Here is a 20,380-nt window from a genome sequence, read left to right on the forward strand (position 1 = left end):
AGGAGACAGGCAGTTACTCTAGAAGAGCTAGATAGGGCCCATCAGCAGGACCCACCAGTATCTGCTCCTTTGGGCAAGGAGAGACAGGACGAGCACTGCCAGAGCCTACAAAATGACCTCCAGCAGGCAGGCAGGCCACTGGTATGAATGTCTCTGACCAAACAATCAGAAACAGACTTCATGAGGGTGTCCTGAGGGTCCAATGTCCTCTAGCGGGCCCTGTGCTCACTGCCTGCCTGGCACCATGGAGCTCGATTGGCATTTGCCATAGAATACCAGAATTGGCAGGTCCACCACTGGCACCCTGTGCTTTTCACAGATGAGAGCAGGTTCACCCTGAGCACATGTGACAGACGTGAAAGGGTCTGGAGAAGCCGTGGAGACCGTTATGCTGTCTGTAACATCGTTCAGCATGACCGATTAGGTGGTGGATCAGTGATGGTCTGGGCAGGCATACCCATAGAGGGACGCACAGACCTCTACAGGCTAGACAACGGCACTTTGACTGCCATTAGGCATCGGGATGAAATCCTTAGACCCATTGCCAGACCCTATGCTGGTCCAGTGGGTCCTGGGTTCCTCCTGGTGCACGACAATGCCCGGCCTCATGTGGGTAGTAGTATGCAGGCAGTTCCTGGAGGATGAAGACATTGATACCATTAACTGGCCACCACACTCACTCGCCTGACCTCAATCCAATAGAACACCTTGGACATTATGTTTCGGTCCATCCGACGCCACCAGGCTGCACCTCAGGATTGTCCAGGACCTCAGTGATGCCCTGGTCCAGATGTGGGAGTAAATCCCCCAGGACACCATCCATCGTCTCATTAGGATGTTGTCAGACATGCATACAAGCACGTGGGGGCCTACTGAGTACAATTTGGAGTTGCTCCAATGAAACTTTGGCAAAATGGACTAGCCTGACGCATCATTTTTTCACTTTGATTTTCGGGGTGTCTTTGAATTCACCCCTCTGTAGGCTGATAATTTCATTTCCATCAAATGTTGTGGCATCCTTTCATTCCTAACACATTACCAAGTCCGTATCAGTAGAGATATCCAGCAGGATTTTTTTTCCCATTGAGAGCTGATGTGTTTTCAAAGTGTTCCTTTAATCTTTTTGAGCAGTTTATATTCATGCCTATGCTTCAACTTTAAGATGCTAACTCATTCATTGTTTAAGTATATTAATCATCCATCATGTTATTAGAAGACCAGTGAAAGAAAGAAAAACAAGTAAATCCGGAAACCAAGTAATAATGATAACAGGAATTTATTTATCAAATAAAGCCCTGAGAAAACATCTTATAGTACTGGAGTACAGGAAATTAAAGTCGTTTAAAAAATGCTGACAGAGTGTGCTTCTGACTCCTCCAGAAACCAACCCTAAAAGTAGCAGAAGATAATCTCTGACAATATGAAATATAGCAGCAGTGTTCATGAAAAAAAAATATATATTAGGACAGTATAAATCACTCTCTGAAATGGCAACATCCTTGCTGAGGTTCACTCTGCCACACAGAATGGTGCATCTCGTCTGTGTGGTGACATATTTGCATATCAGCAAAGCAGATTGCCAAGTTAGTCAAATGAAAACTTACTACTAATGGCAAGTATAAGCAGGATTTAATAAATTAAACACATATACTTAAAAGAAAATAACACAGAGGTGGATGGATAAAGCAAAGGAAGATCTGAAGCAAAAAGGGCTTGACTTGGGTGGAGGTGCAGGACCAAGCTGTTTGCAGAAGGCTGATCAAGCACATCAACCCCACACAGAAATGGGAAAAAATAAAGACAAAGAAGAAGAATAAAAAGAGAATAAATGAAACGTGACCAAAAAATGTTAAAATGATGCAAAAATGAACAAAAATAAAATAAATAAACATATGCTGTCACATACATGCTTATGGGAGACAGTTTATTGCCCGCTGAACCAGGGGTTGGTGCTGTTCTATAATGACTTTTCTCTTCCTCCTTCTGCAGCACGAGAGATTGATGACATCACCGTCTCTGACATCACTTCCATCACGTTGTCCTCCTGGACCTGCCCACACTCTATAAGACCAGATACACTGCCATCTTGAATCAGTCTACCTCCGGACTTCCATCTCGAAAGATATTCTCGTATTGTCTTTGGCTTTTCATTCATTCCATTATACGGGGTTCACCACGGTGCCCCAACTCTTCTTCAGGCTTCTTTGTGTTTTCTTACAATGTATACAAATATAAGTTGAAATGCCAATCTTATATATAAACGTGGAAGTGTATGTGTCTGTCCAGCCTGGAAGTGAGAGGTGGAGTTGGGGTAAGGGCTCCACCTCTGAGAATACACAAGCAAGACGAGCACATCGGCAAAATGAAACCTCTGAAGAAAGTCACTCGTTTAGCCTCTAATACAGAAGTGAGATGAGCACATCGGCAAGACGGCATCCCTTTTACTTTTTTCTCCCGCCGCTAATACACAAGCGAGGTGAGCACGTCGGTAAAACAAAATCTCAGAAGAAAGACAAAGGCACTTAGCTGCTAATACAAAAGCGAGGCAAGCACGTTGGCAAAACGAATCCTCCTAGGAGAGAGATGCCCAGAGTAGTTCCTTTCAATTACCTGACATCTCTACATTTCAGTTTTTTTTCCCGGATGATTTCAATAGTTTCAAGGACCCTGGTTTTTTTACAGCACGGGCTTACACAGCTAGTACATTTATAACAGGAAACAGGCAAATTGTGAGGTGGTCAAATTAAAGAATTCAACATTGATATGAAAGACATATTAGACAGAAAAATATGAATAAAATGTATAAAGATATAAAACACAAAAGTCAGTCCATATAAGTTCACGAAAGACTGAAAAAACATTCCAAGTTTCATAAAGGTGGTGTAAAATGAGAATTTCCCTCGGCTTCGAATCCTTTTGTTGCAAGTTGGGCAAAAATCTTTAAATTCTGTTTTGATCGATTTTGTCACTTTTTGTTCCTGCTTTCTTTTTTAAACTTCCTGATATTTTTGTTGTTTGACTATGAAGTCATTGGTTGTATAAGTTTGACTTGACTGTATGTAATGTTATTTTCCTCAAATCAAGTAAAATTTAAACAGGATCAAGCCTTATGAATTCTTTCACTTTGGCTTTTGTTAAAATTGTTTTCAAGAATTTATTTAATGTAATCATTTTATCTCTTCTCTTTTCCTGTTTAACTTTATATCCTGTGGAACGAGCCCCAGACACAGACAGGTAGACATGTTTAAAATGTACCACCACCCGTTTATTTACACAATATCTACAATTAATAAAGTGCACACAACCCACAAACTACCCCAAAGTTCAGGCCTCACACTGCCTCTTTCTCTCTTCAGGCCGCCTCCTTGCCTCTCCTCTTGAGCTCTGTCCTTCTCCTCACCCGACTCCAGCCATCGAATCGAGGGAGGCGGCCCCTTTTATACACACCTGGATGTGCTCCCGGTGCTTCCCGGCAATCCCCTGTGTGGTGGAAGTGCTGGCTGCGCACACGGGAGCACTCCGGGTGTCCTCGGTCCTCTTCTCCCCAGCACTTTCGGGTGTGGCGGAAGTGCTGAGGTCCAGGGCTCCAAAGGCAGCAGGGCGCCCCCTGGCGGTGACCACGGGCCCCTACAGGGCTGAGCTTCAAAGCTCTGTACCCGTAGCCCCCAAAGCTACCAGGGCGGTTGCCCCCTCGTGGTCTGGAGGAGGCACAAGCCCTCCTCCAGTCCTCCTGGGTGTCCCGGCTGAGTTCCATCCCCAGCCGCTCGCCACAATCCCTTTCTATTTAATTTTAATTTTCTGATTTTTTTCTTCATTTGTTTTCTAATTTGACTATGAAGTAATTTATTGTATAAGTTTGACAGGATTATATGTAATGTTATTTTCTTCATATAAAAAAAATAATTAAAAAGGCCTATAAACGGGATCAAGTCTTTCCAATTGTTTCACTTTGGCTTTTGTTGAAAAATGTTTTTAAAGAATTTATTTAATGTAATCATTTTATCTCTTCTATTTTCCTGTCTAGCTTCATATATCTTTCCATTTAACTTTCTGATGTTTTCTAGTTTGACTATAAACTAGTGGCGGCACGGTGGCGCAGTGGTGGCGCTGCTGCCTCGCAGTTAAGAGACCCGGGTTCGCTTCCCGGGTCCTCCCTGCGTGGAGTTTGTATGTTCTCCCCGTGTCTGCTCTCCGGTTTCCTCCCACAATCCAAAGACATGCAGGTTAGGTGGATTGGCGATTCTAAATTGGCCCTAGTGTGTGCTTGGTGTGTGGGTGTGTTTGTGTGTGTCCTGCGGTGGGTTGACACCCTGCCCAGGATTGGTTCCTGCCTTGTGCCCTGTGTTGGCAGGGATTGGCTCCAGCAGACCCCCGTGACCCTGTATTCGGATTCAGCGGGTTAGGAAATGGATGGATGGACTATAAACTAATGTATTGTATAATTCAACTTGATTGTATGCAATGTTATGAAAAAAAAATCTATAAAACAGGATCGAGCCTTACCAATTCATTCACTTTGACTTTGGATAAAAAAATTTAAAGAATGCATTTAATGTAATGATTTTATCTCTTTTCCTGTTTAACTTTATGGCCCTTTCCTTTTAATTTTAACTTTCTGATGTTTTTTTTCTTTTGTTTTCTAGTTTGAGAATGAAGTAATTTATTGTCTAAGTTTGACTTGATTGTATGCAATGTTATTTTCTTAAAATGAAAAAAACTGGATCAAGCATTACCAATTTTTTCACTTTGGTCTTTATTCATTTTTTTTTAAAGAATCTATTTAATGTAATCATTTTCTTTTCTCTTTTCCTGTCTAGCTTCATATCCCTTTCCATTTAACTTTCTAATGTTTTCTAGTTTCACTATAAAGTAATTTATTGTATAAGTTCAACTTGATTGTATGTAATGTTATTAAAAAAATCTATAAAGCAGGATCGAGCCTTACCAATTCATTCACTTTGACTTTTGTTAAAGTTTTTAAAGAATGTATTTAATGTTATGATTTTATCTCTTTTCCTGTTTAACTTTATGGCCCTTTCCATTTAACTTTAACTTTCTGGTGTTTTTTTTTTCTTTTGTTTTCTAGTTTGACTATGAAGTAATTTATCGTCTAAGTTCGACTTCATTGTATACAATGTTATTTTCTTAAAATAAAATAAAAAAAAAAAATTAAAAACTGCATAAAGTCTTACCAATTCTTTCACTTTGGCCTTTGTTAAATTTTTTTTAAAGAATTTATTTAATGTAATCATTTTATCTCTGCTCTTTTCCTGTTTAGCTTCATATCCCTTTTCCATTTATTAATTTATTTCAGCGGGAATCCTTTTTGTGAAACTGAACATTCATACAACAGGCCTTTATAAAATTCGAGAAACGAAACAAGACCATTCAGTCCGTCAAGCTCGTTTGCTTAGCTAATGGCTAAGCTGTCCCCTTTGTTTTTTCTCCATATTGCACTCTCTCTGTTTTCTTAGAGACTTGTTTATATGGCCTGAAGGAGGAGGTGATATGCTCTTGAAGAACATTAATGATGGTCTCGTCACTAATATACTGAAGGCTTGATCCCATTTAAAGATATTTGCCCAATTTGCACATACAGAAGCCGAGCTACATTCTGTTTTCACTCATTTGATTCTTATTACTCAGTTCACTTTATGTACACTTTGTTGAACACAGCAGCTGTCCTATGTTTCCATTTTTGTGTTATTTTCTTTAAATATATTCATTTCATTTTTGTACTCTATTGAATCCAGCTTATACTTGCCATTAGTAACACATTTACACCGCCATGTAACAGGTGTGGGTCGCATCTAGTGTTAAAAAGGACACAGCAGTTGAGCAAAGTACAAGCTCTCCGACACTCCATTTGAGATAAAAGATGCAAGATAAAGAATAACTCACACAGAGCTTCACAAAGATTAAAGATTGACTTGTTTCACACTAAATGCTCGATAATGAAGATGCTTTATAGAATAAAGATTCATTTGTGCTATGCTTTATTATAGCGATAGCCTTGAAATAGCAGTAGTAATAGTAGTAGTATTGTCCCATGCAAAAATTACAGTGAAATTCTTACTTGCGTGTCTGGCCAACACTCTATGGACAATAAAGAATAATATTTATGAAGCTTCGAGAGAGTTAATGGTAGCTATTGTTAGTATTATATTGATTTTTCAAATAAACAGTACTGACTGTGGAGAGGAACCATGCAAAAATAAAACAGGCCTGTGTTCATATTTGTAATAGTGCTTAACATGAAGCCCACCGTTTCGATTAAAGGTGGACTCCTGTGGAGCTTTGTTAAAGTGGTATAGCATGTAAAATGAAGAATGAATGACTTGTAAAGTGCTTTAACATAATGTATGGAATAATAAAAACTGACTTGTAAAACATCGCGTGGAAGAACTCTTGACTGATTTACCTGGAGTGGGTAACATTGTGGCCCAGCAGTTAGTGCTGCTGCCTCACTAAAGCGGCCCGGGTTCAAATCCTGCCCCTGGCTCTTGTCTGTGTGGCGCTTGCACTTTTTCCACAAAGACTTGTCAGAACTGTGTGACTCTTAAGTGGCCCCTAGTGGGTGTGGCTCTGTCACCCTCTCCAGGATTGGTTCCTGCTGCTGACCCCTAACGCATAATTGGACGAAGTGAGCCTGAAAATATTATTAATGCTTTACTCAGCACTTCTGTGAGCGTCTGCTGCGAAATGCATATCCAGTAATAAAGACAGTGCATTATGATAGTGTTGATTATACCGTAGAACCCGCTGCTTTCTATCTAGTAAATGAAATCACATACAAACTTGTGACAGTTCTTGCCAATATATAAAACAAAATATATTTCTGAAGAATGCTGTGATGTTGCTCACTGTTAAAGTAATCTTATAAAATGAAAAACAGCTTTGTCAAAATCGGAGTGGTACTATTTTCTAAGTGCTCGCTTATACAAAATATAAAAATGTGTGCAGTTTCTGAAGACAATGCTCAGTAAGAAAGTTGCTCTGATAAATAAATCAACAGACTGTGCTTCATATAAAAAATCATTTTCGTGTGGATGCTTACTGTACAGGTTGTGTAATAAAGTAAAGTCAAATGATGTGGCTTAACAAGTATGGTACCATACACTCTTAAAAATAAAGGTGCCAGAGCGATGCCACAGGGGAACCATTTTTGGTTCCCAAAAGACCCATCCAACATGAAGGATTCTGAAAGAACCTTCAATTTATTTAGATCTGTAGCAGCCTCCATACAGGAAATAAACACAAATAGATGGCATCACATTTGTGAAATACCAACAGGTTGGGATTCTAAAAGAACTCTCACTACATACACGGGCTACGTCCAGGTTTTCTTAATCTGTTTGTGTCCTACAGCCCGCCAAACATTAAAGATTTTTATTTTCCCTGCAAATAACAAAGAACTAACTTCATACGCAAAGAACCCGTCCCAGAATGAAATGCCGCTCAGTCAAGCAATGGAGCTATGAAGTACACACCCAACCCAGTAAAGAACCATAAAGTGCCAGTATTTTTAAGAGTGTAGGATTTGTTTATGGCTTTGCCTTAATGCATGCTGTTTTTATGAAAGATTCTATATAAGTTTGAGATCAATAAAGTGCTTTGTAATGTGGATGACTAAGTATGGCTTTTATATAAAATAAAGAGTGAACCAGGTGAAGCGCCTTGACAGTGCCATTTCTGAATGGCACTACATGAAACAAAGATTGCATTGAAAGGCATTTTCTGATGATGGAAGGCATTCCTTTGCACTAAAATAAAGACTAACGTATTTCTAGCAGGGTGGCACAATGGTGTTCTGGGGTTCAAATCCCACAACTGGTTACTGAATGTGTGGCGTGTTGTGATTATTGGCAATTCTACATTTGGCGGAGTGAGAATGTAAAGGTCTATGTGAGTCAGCCCTGCAATGCACTGCCTTCTGCTCATTATTGAAACGCTTCCTTGTTTGCAATGTAAAGCACCTTGTTGTCCATCCATCCATTATCCAACCCGCTATAGCCTAACACAGGGGTCCTCAATCCCAGTCCTGGAGAGCCGCAGTGGCTGCAGGTTTTTGTTCTGACCTGGTTGCTTAATTAGAAAGCAGTTCTTGCCAATAAAGCACTAACAAGCTATGAAATTAAATTAACTCTGCTATGTCAGGTCATTCTCATATCCTAGATTTTCTTTCCCTTTCTATTATGCAAATGATTTGAAGGCTAAAATGGACGAGTAATTCTCAGTCCTTCACTTTTTCCTCTTCATTTTTCTTCAAAGTATTTAATTAAACCCAATAGTGCAGATAAATACACACAGGTGTAAATGTAAATAAGCTAAATGGAGAAATGCTGCTCTCTCTTGTCATTTGCATGTTATTGATAATAAGGAGCAATTAAAATAGCTGTTTAAGACAAAATTGAGCAATAAGGGCTCAAAATCACTAAAGTGAAGCAGAAGTGTTACTTTAGCAATAAGTGCTTTTTATTAAGCAACTGGGTTGGAGCAAAAACCTGCAGCCACTGCGGCTCTCCAGGACCGTGATTGAGGACCCCAGGCCTAACACGAGGTCACGGGGGCATGGTGAATTCAATGTTAGTTTATTGATGGTGCGGGGTGGCACGGTGGCGCAGTGGTTAGGAGACCGGGTTCGCTTCCTGGGTCCTCCCTGCGTGGAGTTTGCATGTTCTGCGTGGGTTTCCTCCGGGCGCTCCGGTTTCCTCCCACAGTCCAAAGACGTGCAGGTTAGGTGGATTGGCGATTCTAAATTGGCCCTAGTGTGTGCTTGGTGTGTGGGCGTGTTTGGAATTGGCTTCAGCAGACCCCCGTGACCCTGTGTTTGGATTCAGCTGGTTGGAAAATGGATGGATGGATTGATGGTGCCCAGTAGCCTGAATCAGATTTGACAATGTTATATTTCTAGGCATCGAGAAAGGTTTCATTATTAAAATCTTGAAATAAAAACTGACTATGATGTAAAGAGCTTGCAAAAACTGTTCACTTTGTACAGTGCTATAGATAATACTGATTGACTGACTTATCCCTTGATTTCCCAGCAGCATGTACTGTTAGCAATTGGACAATGGATTTCCCACAAAGCTTCACTACCCTCCCAGTTGTTAAAAAACATTTGATTACTTTAGAAATGGCAGTACAGTCAGGCACAGACAGGAGTGCAGCCCCAGGTTCACAGTGTATTTTTAGAGTTATGTCCCACCACAGTTTGGCTCTATGCATACTTCATGTCGGTTTCCTTTAGTGCCGATATGGATAGTTACAGCCTTCCAGCTGAACACCGGGTGGCACACACAGTAACGAGTCCAGGGGTCCTAGTCCTCCTGGCATGGACTCTTCATGTACTCCATGTGTTTGCGAGGGTTTCCTCCCACAGTTTAAAGACATGCAGGTTAGGTGGATTGGTGGCGTTTAGTCGGCCCTGGTGTGTGTGTCGCTATAGCCATGCCAGGGTGCCAATGCAGCACAATGCAACCAGACAGAGAGCTGTAACACACTCCATAAGTATTAATGTGAGCAGCAATACATAATTGTCAACATTATTCAACAAGGTTTTGAACATATCGACAGGTTGTCTCTGTAATTTTGAACTTTCCGTCATTGATTTTGACTATGGACCTCATGTATAATACTGTATACGTTTATGGGCCGGTATTTTAAAACTGGCGCTGGCCCCGGATGTCTGGGAATCCCGAAAGACAGCTATAGGGGAGTCCCATTTGCTTAACAATGAATACACATGGTAGCATTTATGTTCTTTTTCTTGATAACCTCGGTATTAAGTGAAATTTTATTTTATTAAGTTGGGTAGTGATCGATTATGTTTATTTTGTTTGTTGATGGTTTGATGTTTGTTTCAGGTGTACAATTTCCCCTGCAGGACTGAAATGGTGTCTCCCTGTGTCAAAGCAAGCCATATGGGAGAATGGAGGAGACTTTATAAATACGATTGTGGCCACCATAGACATAGAATTACTAGACGCCGCATGACCAGCAGCATCGTACGTCAACGTCGCTGCCATAATGCGAGTGGCACTGCTGTGGAGTGAAGTAATGGATAAAGATGCCTCACGCATGTGCTGCTTGGGATTGTACAAACCGCTGTACGCTCTAATCCAGATCCCGGGGGATTACATTTCATAGGTAAGACGAAACAATTGTTTTGGTTATATTTGTTTTAGAACCTTAGCACTCAAGGTCACCTTACAATAAAATTAAACCACATTAGTAAAATTAAAACAAGAGAATGATAAATCAAAAAGCAATAATTAGCAAACAAACAAAGATAACTGGCAGTAACAGTGCAAAATTCACAATTGGTATGCCAGTTTGAAAAGATAAGTTTTAAAATGTGTTATTGAATCGAGCTGACGTAGATGAGAGGGAAGACAATTCCCGAGTTGAGGAGTACAATGAGAGACGCTCGAGCTCCCAGAGCACCGAGTCTGACGTGTGGTACAGAAATTCGAGCTGCAGATGAGGATCTGAGTGAGCGAGAGGAGTGCCAGTCTGGAGGAGATCAGTGAGGTGTGGAGAGCTTTAAATGTTCAGAGCGGTGTTTAATATTGTATTCAGTAGTGAACAGTGAAGTTGAGAGAGGATCGGTGTGATATGTTTAGTGGATTTAGAACAGCAGGTTATTATCCTGGCAGCAGAATTTTGAAAAAGTTGTGAGCGATGGATACGTTTTTGTGGGATGCCAGATAGAATAACATTACAGTAATCTGTACGTGAGGTGACATTAACCGATACTTCAGTACTGTGTTGCGTAAGAACAGGACGAAGACTAGAAATGTTTCCGAGATGGAAGAAGACAGTCCGAGAAATGTTACTTATATGGGAGGAATTATTTAATAATTGCCATTATTAGTGTATAAATGGATATAAATAATTGCATGTAAATGATTCGCCAAAATCTGTTGTATGTAAACGATACTGTTTTAAACGTAATTGTTTTTTCATCAGAAAACCCAGTTTCTGCGTCTACCTGTATTAGTTTAAACGGCACTTTTGCCACTCGCAATATGGCAGATGCGCTGACATATCGTGCCGACTGGACAACACAGTGAATGCGCCGTCTTATCTATATATGTCTATGGTGGCCACAAGTGGTACAAGTAGCCTTCTCAGCAGGACGCAGGATGGGACGGAGACACAGCTCAAAGGGGTGTGGTGCAGAGCTTAGAGGGGCGGAGTTACCATCTCTGCTGCGAGGGTCTTCTCACAAGAAGCGGAGTTTTTCTGATCGATTGTGGAGACTTGTAAGGTAGGGGTTGTGTGTGCAAGGTGCACCAGACATAGAAGGGTCCGGTGGCTGAGCAGTTGGTTGCTTTTAACAAGCAGTCTGAGACCCCTGTGAACCAAAAACAGCTCCTGAGAATTTTTCTTTTTTTGGAAGAGACGCGTTTATGGTATGGACTGAAGCAGAGTCCAGTTTTTGTGTGTGTGTGTGTTTTTTTAAGGCTCCTAATACCGTTTACTGGAATGAAACTTATCAAATAAATATCAGGGTAAGAGCCTATTTTTGAGTTGTTTTTCTCACTATTCTGTCATTTTCTCCAGAAGAATTGTTTTAACGCAGGACTGCATTTTTTTGTTGTTTAGTACATCATTCACTTTTCCCTGTAAAGTTTTACACCAAGAAGCGTGTGTTTTTATAAAATAGCTATTGTGGAATAAAAATCCACCTTTTTTTTTTTTTTACATCTGCTTCTTTTATTATACCATTGTGCCCAGTCAGTCCCAAACTACTAGCAGGCCATCTGCTTCAGTGTGAGATTTGTGAATTTCCCCTTGTAATTATTTAGGTATCTATCTATCTATCTATCTATCTATCTATCTATCTATCTATCTATCTATCTATCTATTATATATATTATATAGTGCCTTTAAAATCTATCTATCTATCTATCTATCTATCTATCTATCTATCTATCTATCTATCTATCTATCTATCTATCTATTATATAGTGCCTTTAATATCTATCTATCTATCTATCTATCTATCTATCTATCTATCTATCTATCTATCTATCTATCCTGTTCCTACACCCTATGCTTGCTGGAATAGACTCCATACCCAAACCCCCCTTACCCCCCCCTCCCCGGCCCTACTCAGGATTAAGTGGGCTTAGAAAATGGTCCGGTATGTTCTAGTGTCAAAATGATAATCATCTTGTTGCAGCTGAGAGTGTTCTTTGGTGGGGTATTTTGCTGGTATAGCTTTCTTTCTGTTACATTGTAGTGTAACCACAGTGACCACCAAAGCACGGAACTTGAGAATCCCCTCCTTAGGTCCTGCCAGCTCAATATGGGTCTCTTTGGTGTGTGGACCCTTCTTGTGAGCACCCTCGTCCCAACTTTTATAAGAGAGAGTAAACTCATTACCATTTGCAAGCTCTTCCAAATTAATGAAAGCTACATTTCCTACTGTAGGGTTGAAATCGCACAAATTAGAACTGCACTATTGGAAGACTTAGGTGTGACCCAAATGGATGCCATCTAAGTGGGGCCGTCTTTCAACTTGTGTTTTGTTTTCCTTCCAGCATTGTCTCACCAGTATGAGAGCTGCTCAAACATTGTGTAGTTGAACTGTAAATTGTGTTGCACTGTTTGTACTCCCTGTAGTACTAATGAAAGGCACTATATGACTTATAACCTAAATAACAGATTTCTCTCGCGCATTTGTGAATGATCCTAGGAGATGATAAGTTATGGTTGGCCTAATGCGGAACATTCTCTCGACAAACTGTAAGGCATTCACCTTTCATACCTCTGTAGACTTGAATTCTGCCCCACTTAATTTATCACAGAAGAAAACACACAAGAAAAAGAGGAAGTCAGTGAGGTACACGCGCAGGGCTCGTTCTTCAGATGTTCAGCTTCTCCAGGGCATTGACGAATTGTAGAATTTCAGTCATTGAGTTGAATCCCATTTCTCTTCTCAGACTCTTAAAGAAGAAACCAGGAGCCTAAAAACAAGGAAAGAAAAACAGACCTGAGAAGAAGGATCTGTCATCACAGCAGATGATTTCACCGGCTGTGGACAAGGCATTTAAATAATTTAGGGCAAGACAGATTACATTCGATTGTTAAGAAGACGTTCCTGCCTTCTGTGTCTGCTGCTCATACACTCCCTAGTTCCTGTGACCTTAAAATGGATTGAATTTGTCTGGAAATGGATGGCTTAGTGATGGTGGTATTGTGTTTTTAGGTGTGTTCACATATAATGAAACACTCGTTTTAAGTTGATACATTCACTGCGTTCAGAAGACATAACAGGTTTAGGTAAATTTAAGTCTTTGTGCAGTACCCTTTCATTAAACTTAAATTATATATGATTTTTAAACTAAACTTTATTTCACTACATACACATGAAAATTGTGGACAGTGATGTGATTTAATAAATGCATAGAACACAAAATGTTGGTTAAATGTGTAGTGGTCCACATATTACTGCAGAAGTTAAGCTAGGTCTGTTTTAGACAATTGCATTTTTCATGTAATCTTGAAATTAATTGAATTAGTGTATTGGAAACAAAGATAATGATGCTTTTCTGATGTAGGGTGTCCAACATATATCTCAAAAAAGAAAAAAAATCATAAGTTGACTTCCACAACCCCACAAAACCCATGGTGTTTGGGACAAAAATTAATTTAGTTCAGTTCTTAAGATGTGGGGGGTCCTTTAGAATGTGTTGATAACAAAACTAATGCAAAGCAAAAATACCAATAACTATCCCAGATTTGCATAAAATGTGATTTTTCTCATAAAGGATCGTTAGAGCTATTTTTCTGGTATACAATCTTAACATTAGGCGTTAGCGTTACTGTTGCTGCCCTATTTAGTGAGGTTAAGATTAGGGTTTTGAATCGGGTTAGAGCATCTATTTCATATTATATTATCCTTCATGCAAAAAATCACATTTTATGCAAATCTAGGATAGTTATTGGTATTTTTGCGTTGCATGTTCCTCCACTATGACCTATTGTCTATGAGGGAGGAGTGAAAGCTTTAGATTCATCAGAAATTTTGATCTCCGGTTTTTGATGGATGTCGATGTTTTAGGGTACCCTGACACCGGAAACATCAATATCTCGATGATGGGTGTGTGTCTGTCTGTGTGTCACAGCTTCTTGAGGACAGTCTAGAGCTAAAACGGCTAGACAGAAAAATAGCAAACTCGAAATTTAAGCCAGTTATGAGATGACGATGTGCTGATTAGTTTTTGAGCCCAATTGTGCAAGAGAAAGAGGGCACTCTAGAGCAGTGGGGCGCAAAGTAACAAAAAAGGGGGGGCGCAAAGATGTGAAATAAAGAAATCAAGAATCAAAAATATGAAAAATACATCTATTGAAACTGAAACAAATGAACTTAAACTACATTCTGACACTAGAAAAATAAATGTAGAGTTAGATAAATGTTGATAAAAGTTAAGTAGGTATAATAAAATATGCATCTATGATATATCATTAATTAAAAAAGAACAAATTGGTATTAGTGGGCTCCTTTCAAAAAACCGTTAAGGGGGGGCACAATTAAAACTGTTATGAAAACTCAGGTCGCAAATACTTAAAGGTTGAGAAACGCTGCTCTAGAGGAACCCTCAAATACCGTAATTCTGCCATTAGTTATGAATTCTTCTTGCTGATTGCTATCTTAATGAGCTTTTTTTGATCAGAAAGATCAGCATCAGAGCAGTAAATAATTATTAAAATGTTATGGAATAGTTCGGGTAACTTGGTTCCTATGGTGCAAAGCCTACTGTCACTCACGAGTGAATTCTTTGGTTATCTATCTATCTATCTATCTATCTATCTATCTATCTATCTATCTATCTATCTATCTATCTATCTATCTATCTATCTATCTATCTATCTATCATATAGTGCCTGTCATATCTATCTATCTATCTATCTATCTATCTATCTATTTGGTTATGTACATAAAACTGGATTATTTTAAGTTAAATCAACTTAATTTAACTGTGCAGAGAGAAAATTTGGAATACCACGTTTCAAGGATTAGAAAAGTGTCATTAGAGTAAGATTAACATACAATAACTGAATAATGACGACAGTCCCTGAGATGGAGTTTGCTTCTGTTGAAAGAAAATATTCTGATTGCTTTATTTCAGCACAAATGAATTGTTAGTGACATCTAACGCAATTTAGTCAATGTAGCTAGAAAAAGTAATTCCAGCAAACATAACTATTTTAAGTTAAAGTAACTTAATCGCCTAAATTGAACATCCCCAATACACTGAAAAAAATGTGAATGATTCACACTTAATATTTTCAATCTGAACCAATATAATTCTTTTTAGCTTATTGATCCCACAATTTTTAAGTTGAGGCAAATCATTTCGAGTGATTGGGTGCAATTCACTTGTTTTTTTTACTAAAGTAAATCAATTTTTTAAGTTGTTCTTCTTTTTTGGCAGTTGGAAAGCCATCAAACTGGAAAGTTCGACCGAAAGAATATACAAACGGCCCACAACACAGCACATGAACAACCTCAAATATTAAGTTAAATGAAATAGGATTTTTACGTTTATTCCCTCCACCATAACTTAATTTGGTACAATTTTTTTTTACTTTGATTGAGATCCATCCATCCATTTTCCAACCCGCTGAATCCGAACACAGGGTTACGGGGGTCTGCTGGAGCCAATCCCAGCCAACACAGGGCACAAGGCAGGAACCAATCTCGGGCAGGGTGCCAACACACCACAGGACACACACAAACACACCCACACACCAAGCACACACTACTGTAGGGCCAATTTAGAATCGCCGTAAACCAAATATTTCAAGCTGCAACACTAAACGACTAATCTTAAGTTGCTTGAAAGAGAAAATTTACGTTGAATGAACAACATCAATGTTATACTTTTTTCACTGTAGTTCATTATTTTGAGTAATTGCAAAGGCCCATGTCTGTCTGTCTGTCCACGTGAAACAACTTACCCCCTGTGGACCAGATTTTTTGCACTTATTCTTGAAAAAAATGTAAAGAAACTTACTGAGACTGTTCAATTTTCATACTGGTATCTCAAACAGATCATGCCGCACAAAGATTTCAAATTTCAAAAATTTCCATTGAAACACATTAGTGAATTTGTAAAGCTGTTGCCATTTTGTGCTCTGTTTTGAATAATTATTGCAATTCTGTGACAATTTTTTATGGCCCTGGCTTTGTTGTTTGCCATTGTTTAGCCTGTTGCTGGTCACATGAGATCACAAGTTATGTGATGGCACCAATACTGCCAACCCCCATGTATGAGATCCTAGCAATGCTTCAGAAAGGGTACACTTAGTTAGATCAGTGTTTCTCAACCACTGTGTCGTGACCCACTTATTTTTTGTTGTGTCGCTCGTCGTGTGGTGGGTGTGGCAATGTGCCGTAATCAGCGCATCTCCTCCTCCTCCTCCTCACATGTTGTTGTTGTTTCTGTTAGTAGTGGGTTGTGGTGGGTCGCCGCTCTGACAGTCGCACTCAGTCCCTCACTTGGTCTGACGTTTGTGTTCGATTCATCAATGTGAACCATCATTCTTATGTACATGCTTGATTCAGCAAGGGAAACTAAATCAACCCCCAGCTCTGATAATCATGTTCTAACATTCATGCTTGATTCATTAAGTGGGACCCCCCCATCCACTTGGTAGGTCACAAAGATACTTACGTGGGAAAAAGGTTGAGAAACACTACCTTAGAGTACATATAGTGCCAGAAAGAATCCTACTCCATTTGACAATTGAAAATTGCTCCAGGGGTGCTGTACAAAGGCAGACCCTCCACTCTGACCACCAAAGGTCATGTGAAAGGACAGTTTCCCCTCGGGGATTAACACAGTATATCAAATCAAAAAAATCAAAATATACAAGGGCTCCCTGCCCACCCCATAAGAACACTGGCTGTCTTTCTTGCTCACTGGGGATTTTGTTGTTCAGCCACAGGGTATTACTAAATGCAGAATGAGGAATTGGTCACCATTGTTACCATAGCAGTAAATGAGCCACCTACAAAAGCCACATGCCTGCGCCCTCAGGGTCCACCGCTACCTGCATTGAATGACTTCATATTTTTGTAATGCACCACTGGCTTAAAGTGTGTCCGGCTAGAGTAAGAGAACCATATGAGCATAAATCATCTGTGACATGTCATGTGTGGGTGGTGTAGGAAAAACAAGAACACATTTCCTTCTGCATTTACGTAACTTCTTGGCCTCACATGTTAATTGTTTCAGTCCAAGGAAGGGAAGGGCCTGCAGTCTCTGACCTTGGCAGTAGGGCCCAAGTCATTCTGAACTCGGGACAGTATCACTGATGGCCCTGCTGCTAACTTGACAAAAGGCATGAATTAAATAATCTGTGCATAGTTGGTGGTCCTGTTTAAATCCTACTGTCGCCTCCTTGGTCTATTGTGGTGCTGCTTTGACTTATTTTCTGTGCGATGTCATACACATAATAATGCCTTGTGTCACCTTGTATGGGGCCGAGAATTGCTCTGTAAATTGCTCAAAGGAAGGTGATGTGCATAAACTTTTATGAACTGCGTTTTGATAAAACTATTCAAAAGATGCCCAGTACTTTGAAATCATCCTCTTTAATAAAACCCCTGTGTGCGTCGAGGTGTCCGTGTGTGTGTGTGTCTTCTGGTGAAGTGCGCATGCACGGGGCCACACGGTACGTGCAGTCTCTTACTGTGCATTCCCTGTGTGTGCAGAGAGAGAGAGAGAGAGAGAGAGAGAGACACAGGTGTGTGCGCGTGAGAGAGAGACAGACAGACAGACAGACAGACACGCAGACAGACATGCAGACAGACAGACACGCACGCACGCACGCACGCACGCACACAGACACGCACGCAGGCAGGTCCATGTGAGAGACATACTCACTCACACACACACACGCATGCAGGCCCGCGCGAGAGACAGACACGCACGCACGCACGCACGCACGCACGCACGCACGCGCGCGCACGCACGCACGCAGACACGCACGCACGCAGGCAGGTCCACGTAAGAGACACACTCACACACACACACACACACAGGCAGGCCCGCGCGAGAGACAGACATGCACGCACGCACGCACACAGACACGCATGCACGCACACACACATGCAGGCAGGCAGGCCCGCGCGAGAGACAGACATGCACGCACGCAGGCAGGTCCGCGTGAGAGACACACTCACACACACACACACACACACAGGCAGGCCCGCATGGGGAACAGACACGCACGCACACACACATACACGCATGCATGCCCGCGACAGAGATAGACACACACACACACACGCAGGCCCGGGACAGAGATAGACACACATACATACACACACACAGGCGCACGCGTGCATTGTTGGAATGTTACTTTTCTTGGCTGTTTATTAAATTACAGATTTTTCAAATGTTCATTTTTTCCCTGTGCTTAAAATTCATTAAAAAGGTGTTTTTAGCGAGCGGGTCGTAAGGCTATAGCGCGAACTCTTGCAGTGTTAGTTTTCTCTGTTGTTCAAGGTTTTCTTAGAGTTATTCAATGTTTTTACATTTAGTTTACTATTACGCTGTGCATTCAATGGTATAATTAACTATATTTGTGCTTAAAATCTTAAAAAAATATATTTACATACAGTTCATACGGTCTGGAACGGATTAATTGTATTTACATACAATCCTATGGGGGAAATTACTTCGGTTCCACTGTATTACTGTCTGACAAAATTACAGGCATTTTACGGAAATACAAACCAGTATTACTAAGAGAGAAAATTAAAGGCACACAATACAGTGACGTATATTACAGCCACATGCAAGGTCCCTTGCCATTTAATACAGACTGTTCCTGCTAATGTTTATGCACTACTGTTCTAGCGCCCGTTATTGTAACGGGCTTAATGTCTAGTTGTTTTATAATGGTACTTTACAAAACACGCTAAAAGTAGCAGTCATTGTGATTTACCAGTGTGGCGGAAGGCTGGGGATCCTGGAAGGTTCGGGAGAGGGGCAATACCTCTCCTGGACCACGAGAGGGGCAGCCGCCCTGGTCTGCATCGGGGCCATGAGATCAGAGCTTAGAAGCTCAACCCTGTTGGGGCCCGTGGCCTCCACCATGGGGCACTCGGAGGATTATGGAGCCCTGGACTGCAGCACTTACGCCACACGGGGTGTTATAAAAGGGGCCACCTCACTCCATTAATCGAGCCGGAGTCGGAAGGAGAGAGATGAAACTTACCGGAGAGGAGTGGTGGAGAAAAGAGAAAGAGAAGAAGAATTGTGTGGGCTTGTGCTTCTTGGGAATGTGTTGTGCCTGTGGGGACGGGGAAGGCGTTGCTCACAGGCAAAGAAAAGAAAGTAAAAACATTTATTTGTTCTATCAGTGTGCTTCCTGCGTCTGTCTGTGCCGGGTTGAGTGATGGTATGGCGGCTTTTGTCACACCGCATACAAAATTGCAAAAGGGGATGCTGGTCTGAAAATATCCAAAAACAGAACTGTGCTCCCCTGCACTGGAACCTTAAAGACCTGACCTCAAATTTAAATGGCAGGCTTCTAGGCCAACATTTACAATATGATGTACATTTCACTCACATTAGCACATTGGAAACTTTGAACACAAATACTATTAACAATATTTGAATGACAGAAAATATTGCTTTTTTAAGTTTGTCCATTGTGGTGGTGTGAGATTTTGTATATTCAGTGGAACCTCAGTTTGCGAGCATAATTCGTTCTGGAAATGTGCCTGTAATCCAAAGCACTCGTATATCAAAGCGAATTTCCCCATAAGAAATAATGGAAACTCAGATAATTCATTTCACAACCCACAAATATTTATATAAAAATGATTAATACAAAATCTAAACTCTAACTAACGGAATCCCTTCTATCTGTTGGCTCACTGGACTCTTTTTCTTTTTTTGCAACTTTAACAAGGAAGCAATCCAATGATGGTTGCTTTTGCCTGAAGAGTCACTACACTTGGACACAAAATAAAAATAATGCTTTACGCACTATAAGGTTTTTAAACTCTTTTGGGACCCCCAAACGGGACAACACACGGAAGAGCGTCCCGAAGCAACCGCAGGCTGCCAGCGCTGTAGCAGTTTGCTGTAAAAGAAATCAGAAAAGATCGCGGTCAAGCTATAAGTGCCTGCTGTTGATGGGTGATGCAAGCAACATTATAAATGCAAGAGCACAGTATTACTTGGCCACTAACCTGGTCACCACCCTGCCCGATTGCTGTGTCTCTGTATAGGAGAGTGGCAGATCCCGCTACAATAAATAGCCGTGCTGTTCCTGTTTCACACTGAATAAAGCTGGTTTTGCTAAAGTACTGAGACTCAGCCTCGTGTTTTGGGGTACATGACAG

At 40.7% G+C, this 20,380-nt stretch overlaps 1 protein-coding gene across 1 annotated transcript in view; it reads right to left on the minus strand.

The window, feature by feature from the left end:
• Positions 1 to 12,875: 12,875 nt before the first annotated feature.
• LOC120540543 overlaps positions 12,876 to 20,380 on the minus strand; it is a 36,139-nt gene continuing 28,634 nt past the window's right edge. The window contains exon 8 of the mRNA XM_039771380.1: positions 12,876 to 12,977. Coding sequence (XP_039627314.1) covers positions 12,876 to 12,977 — 102 coding nt within the window. The remainder of the gene's footprint in view (positions 12,978 to 20,380) is intronic.

This window comes from Polypterus senegalus, chromosome 12 (genome assembly GCF_016835505.1).
Source record: "Polypterus senegalus isolate Bchr_013 chromosome 12, ASM1683550v1, whole genome shotgun sequence".
Classification (NCBI taxonomy): Eukaryota; Metazoa; Chordata; class Cladistia; order Polypteriformes; family Polypteridae; genus Polypterus; species Polypterus senegalus.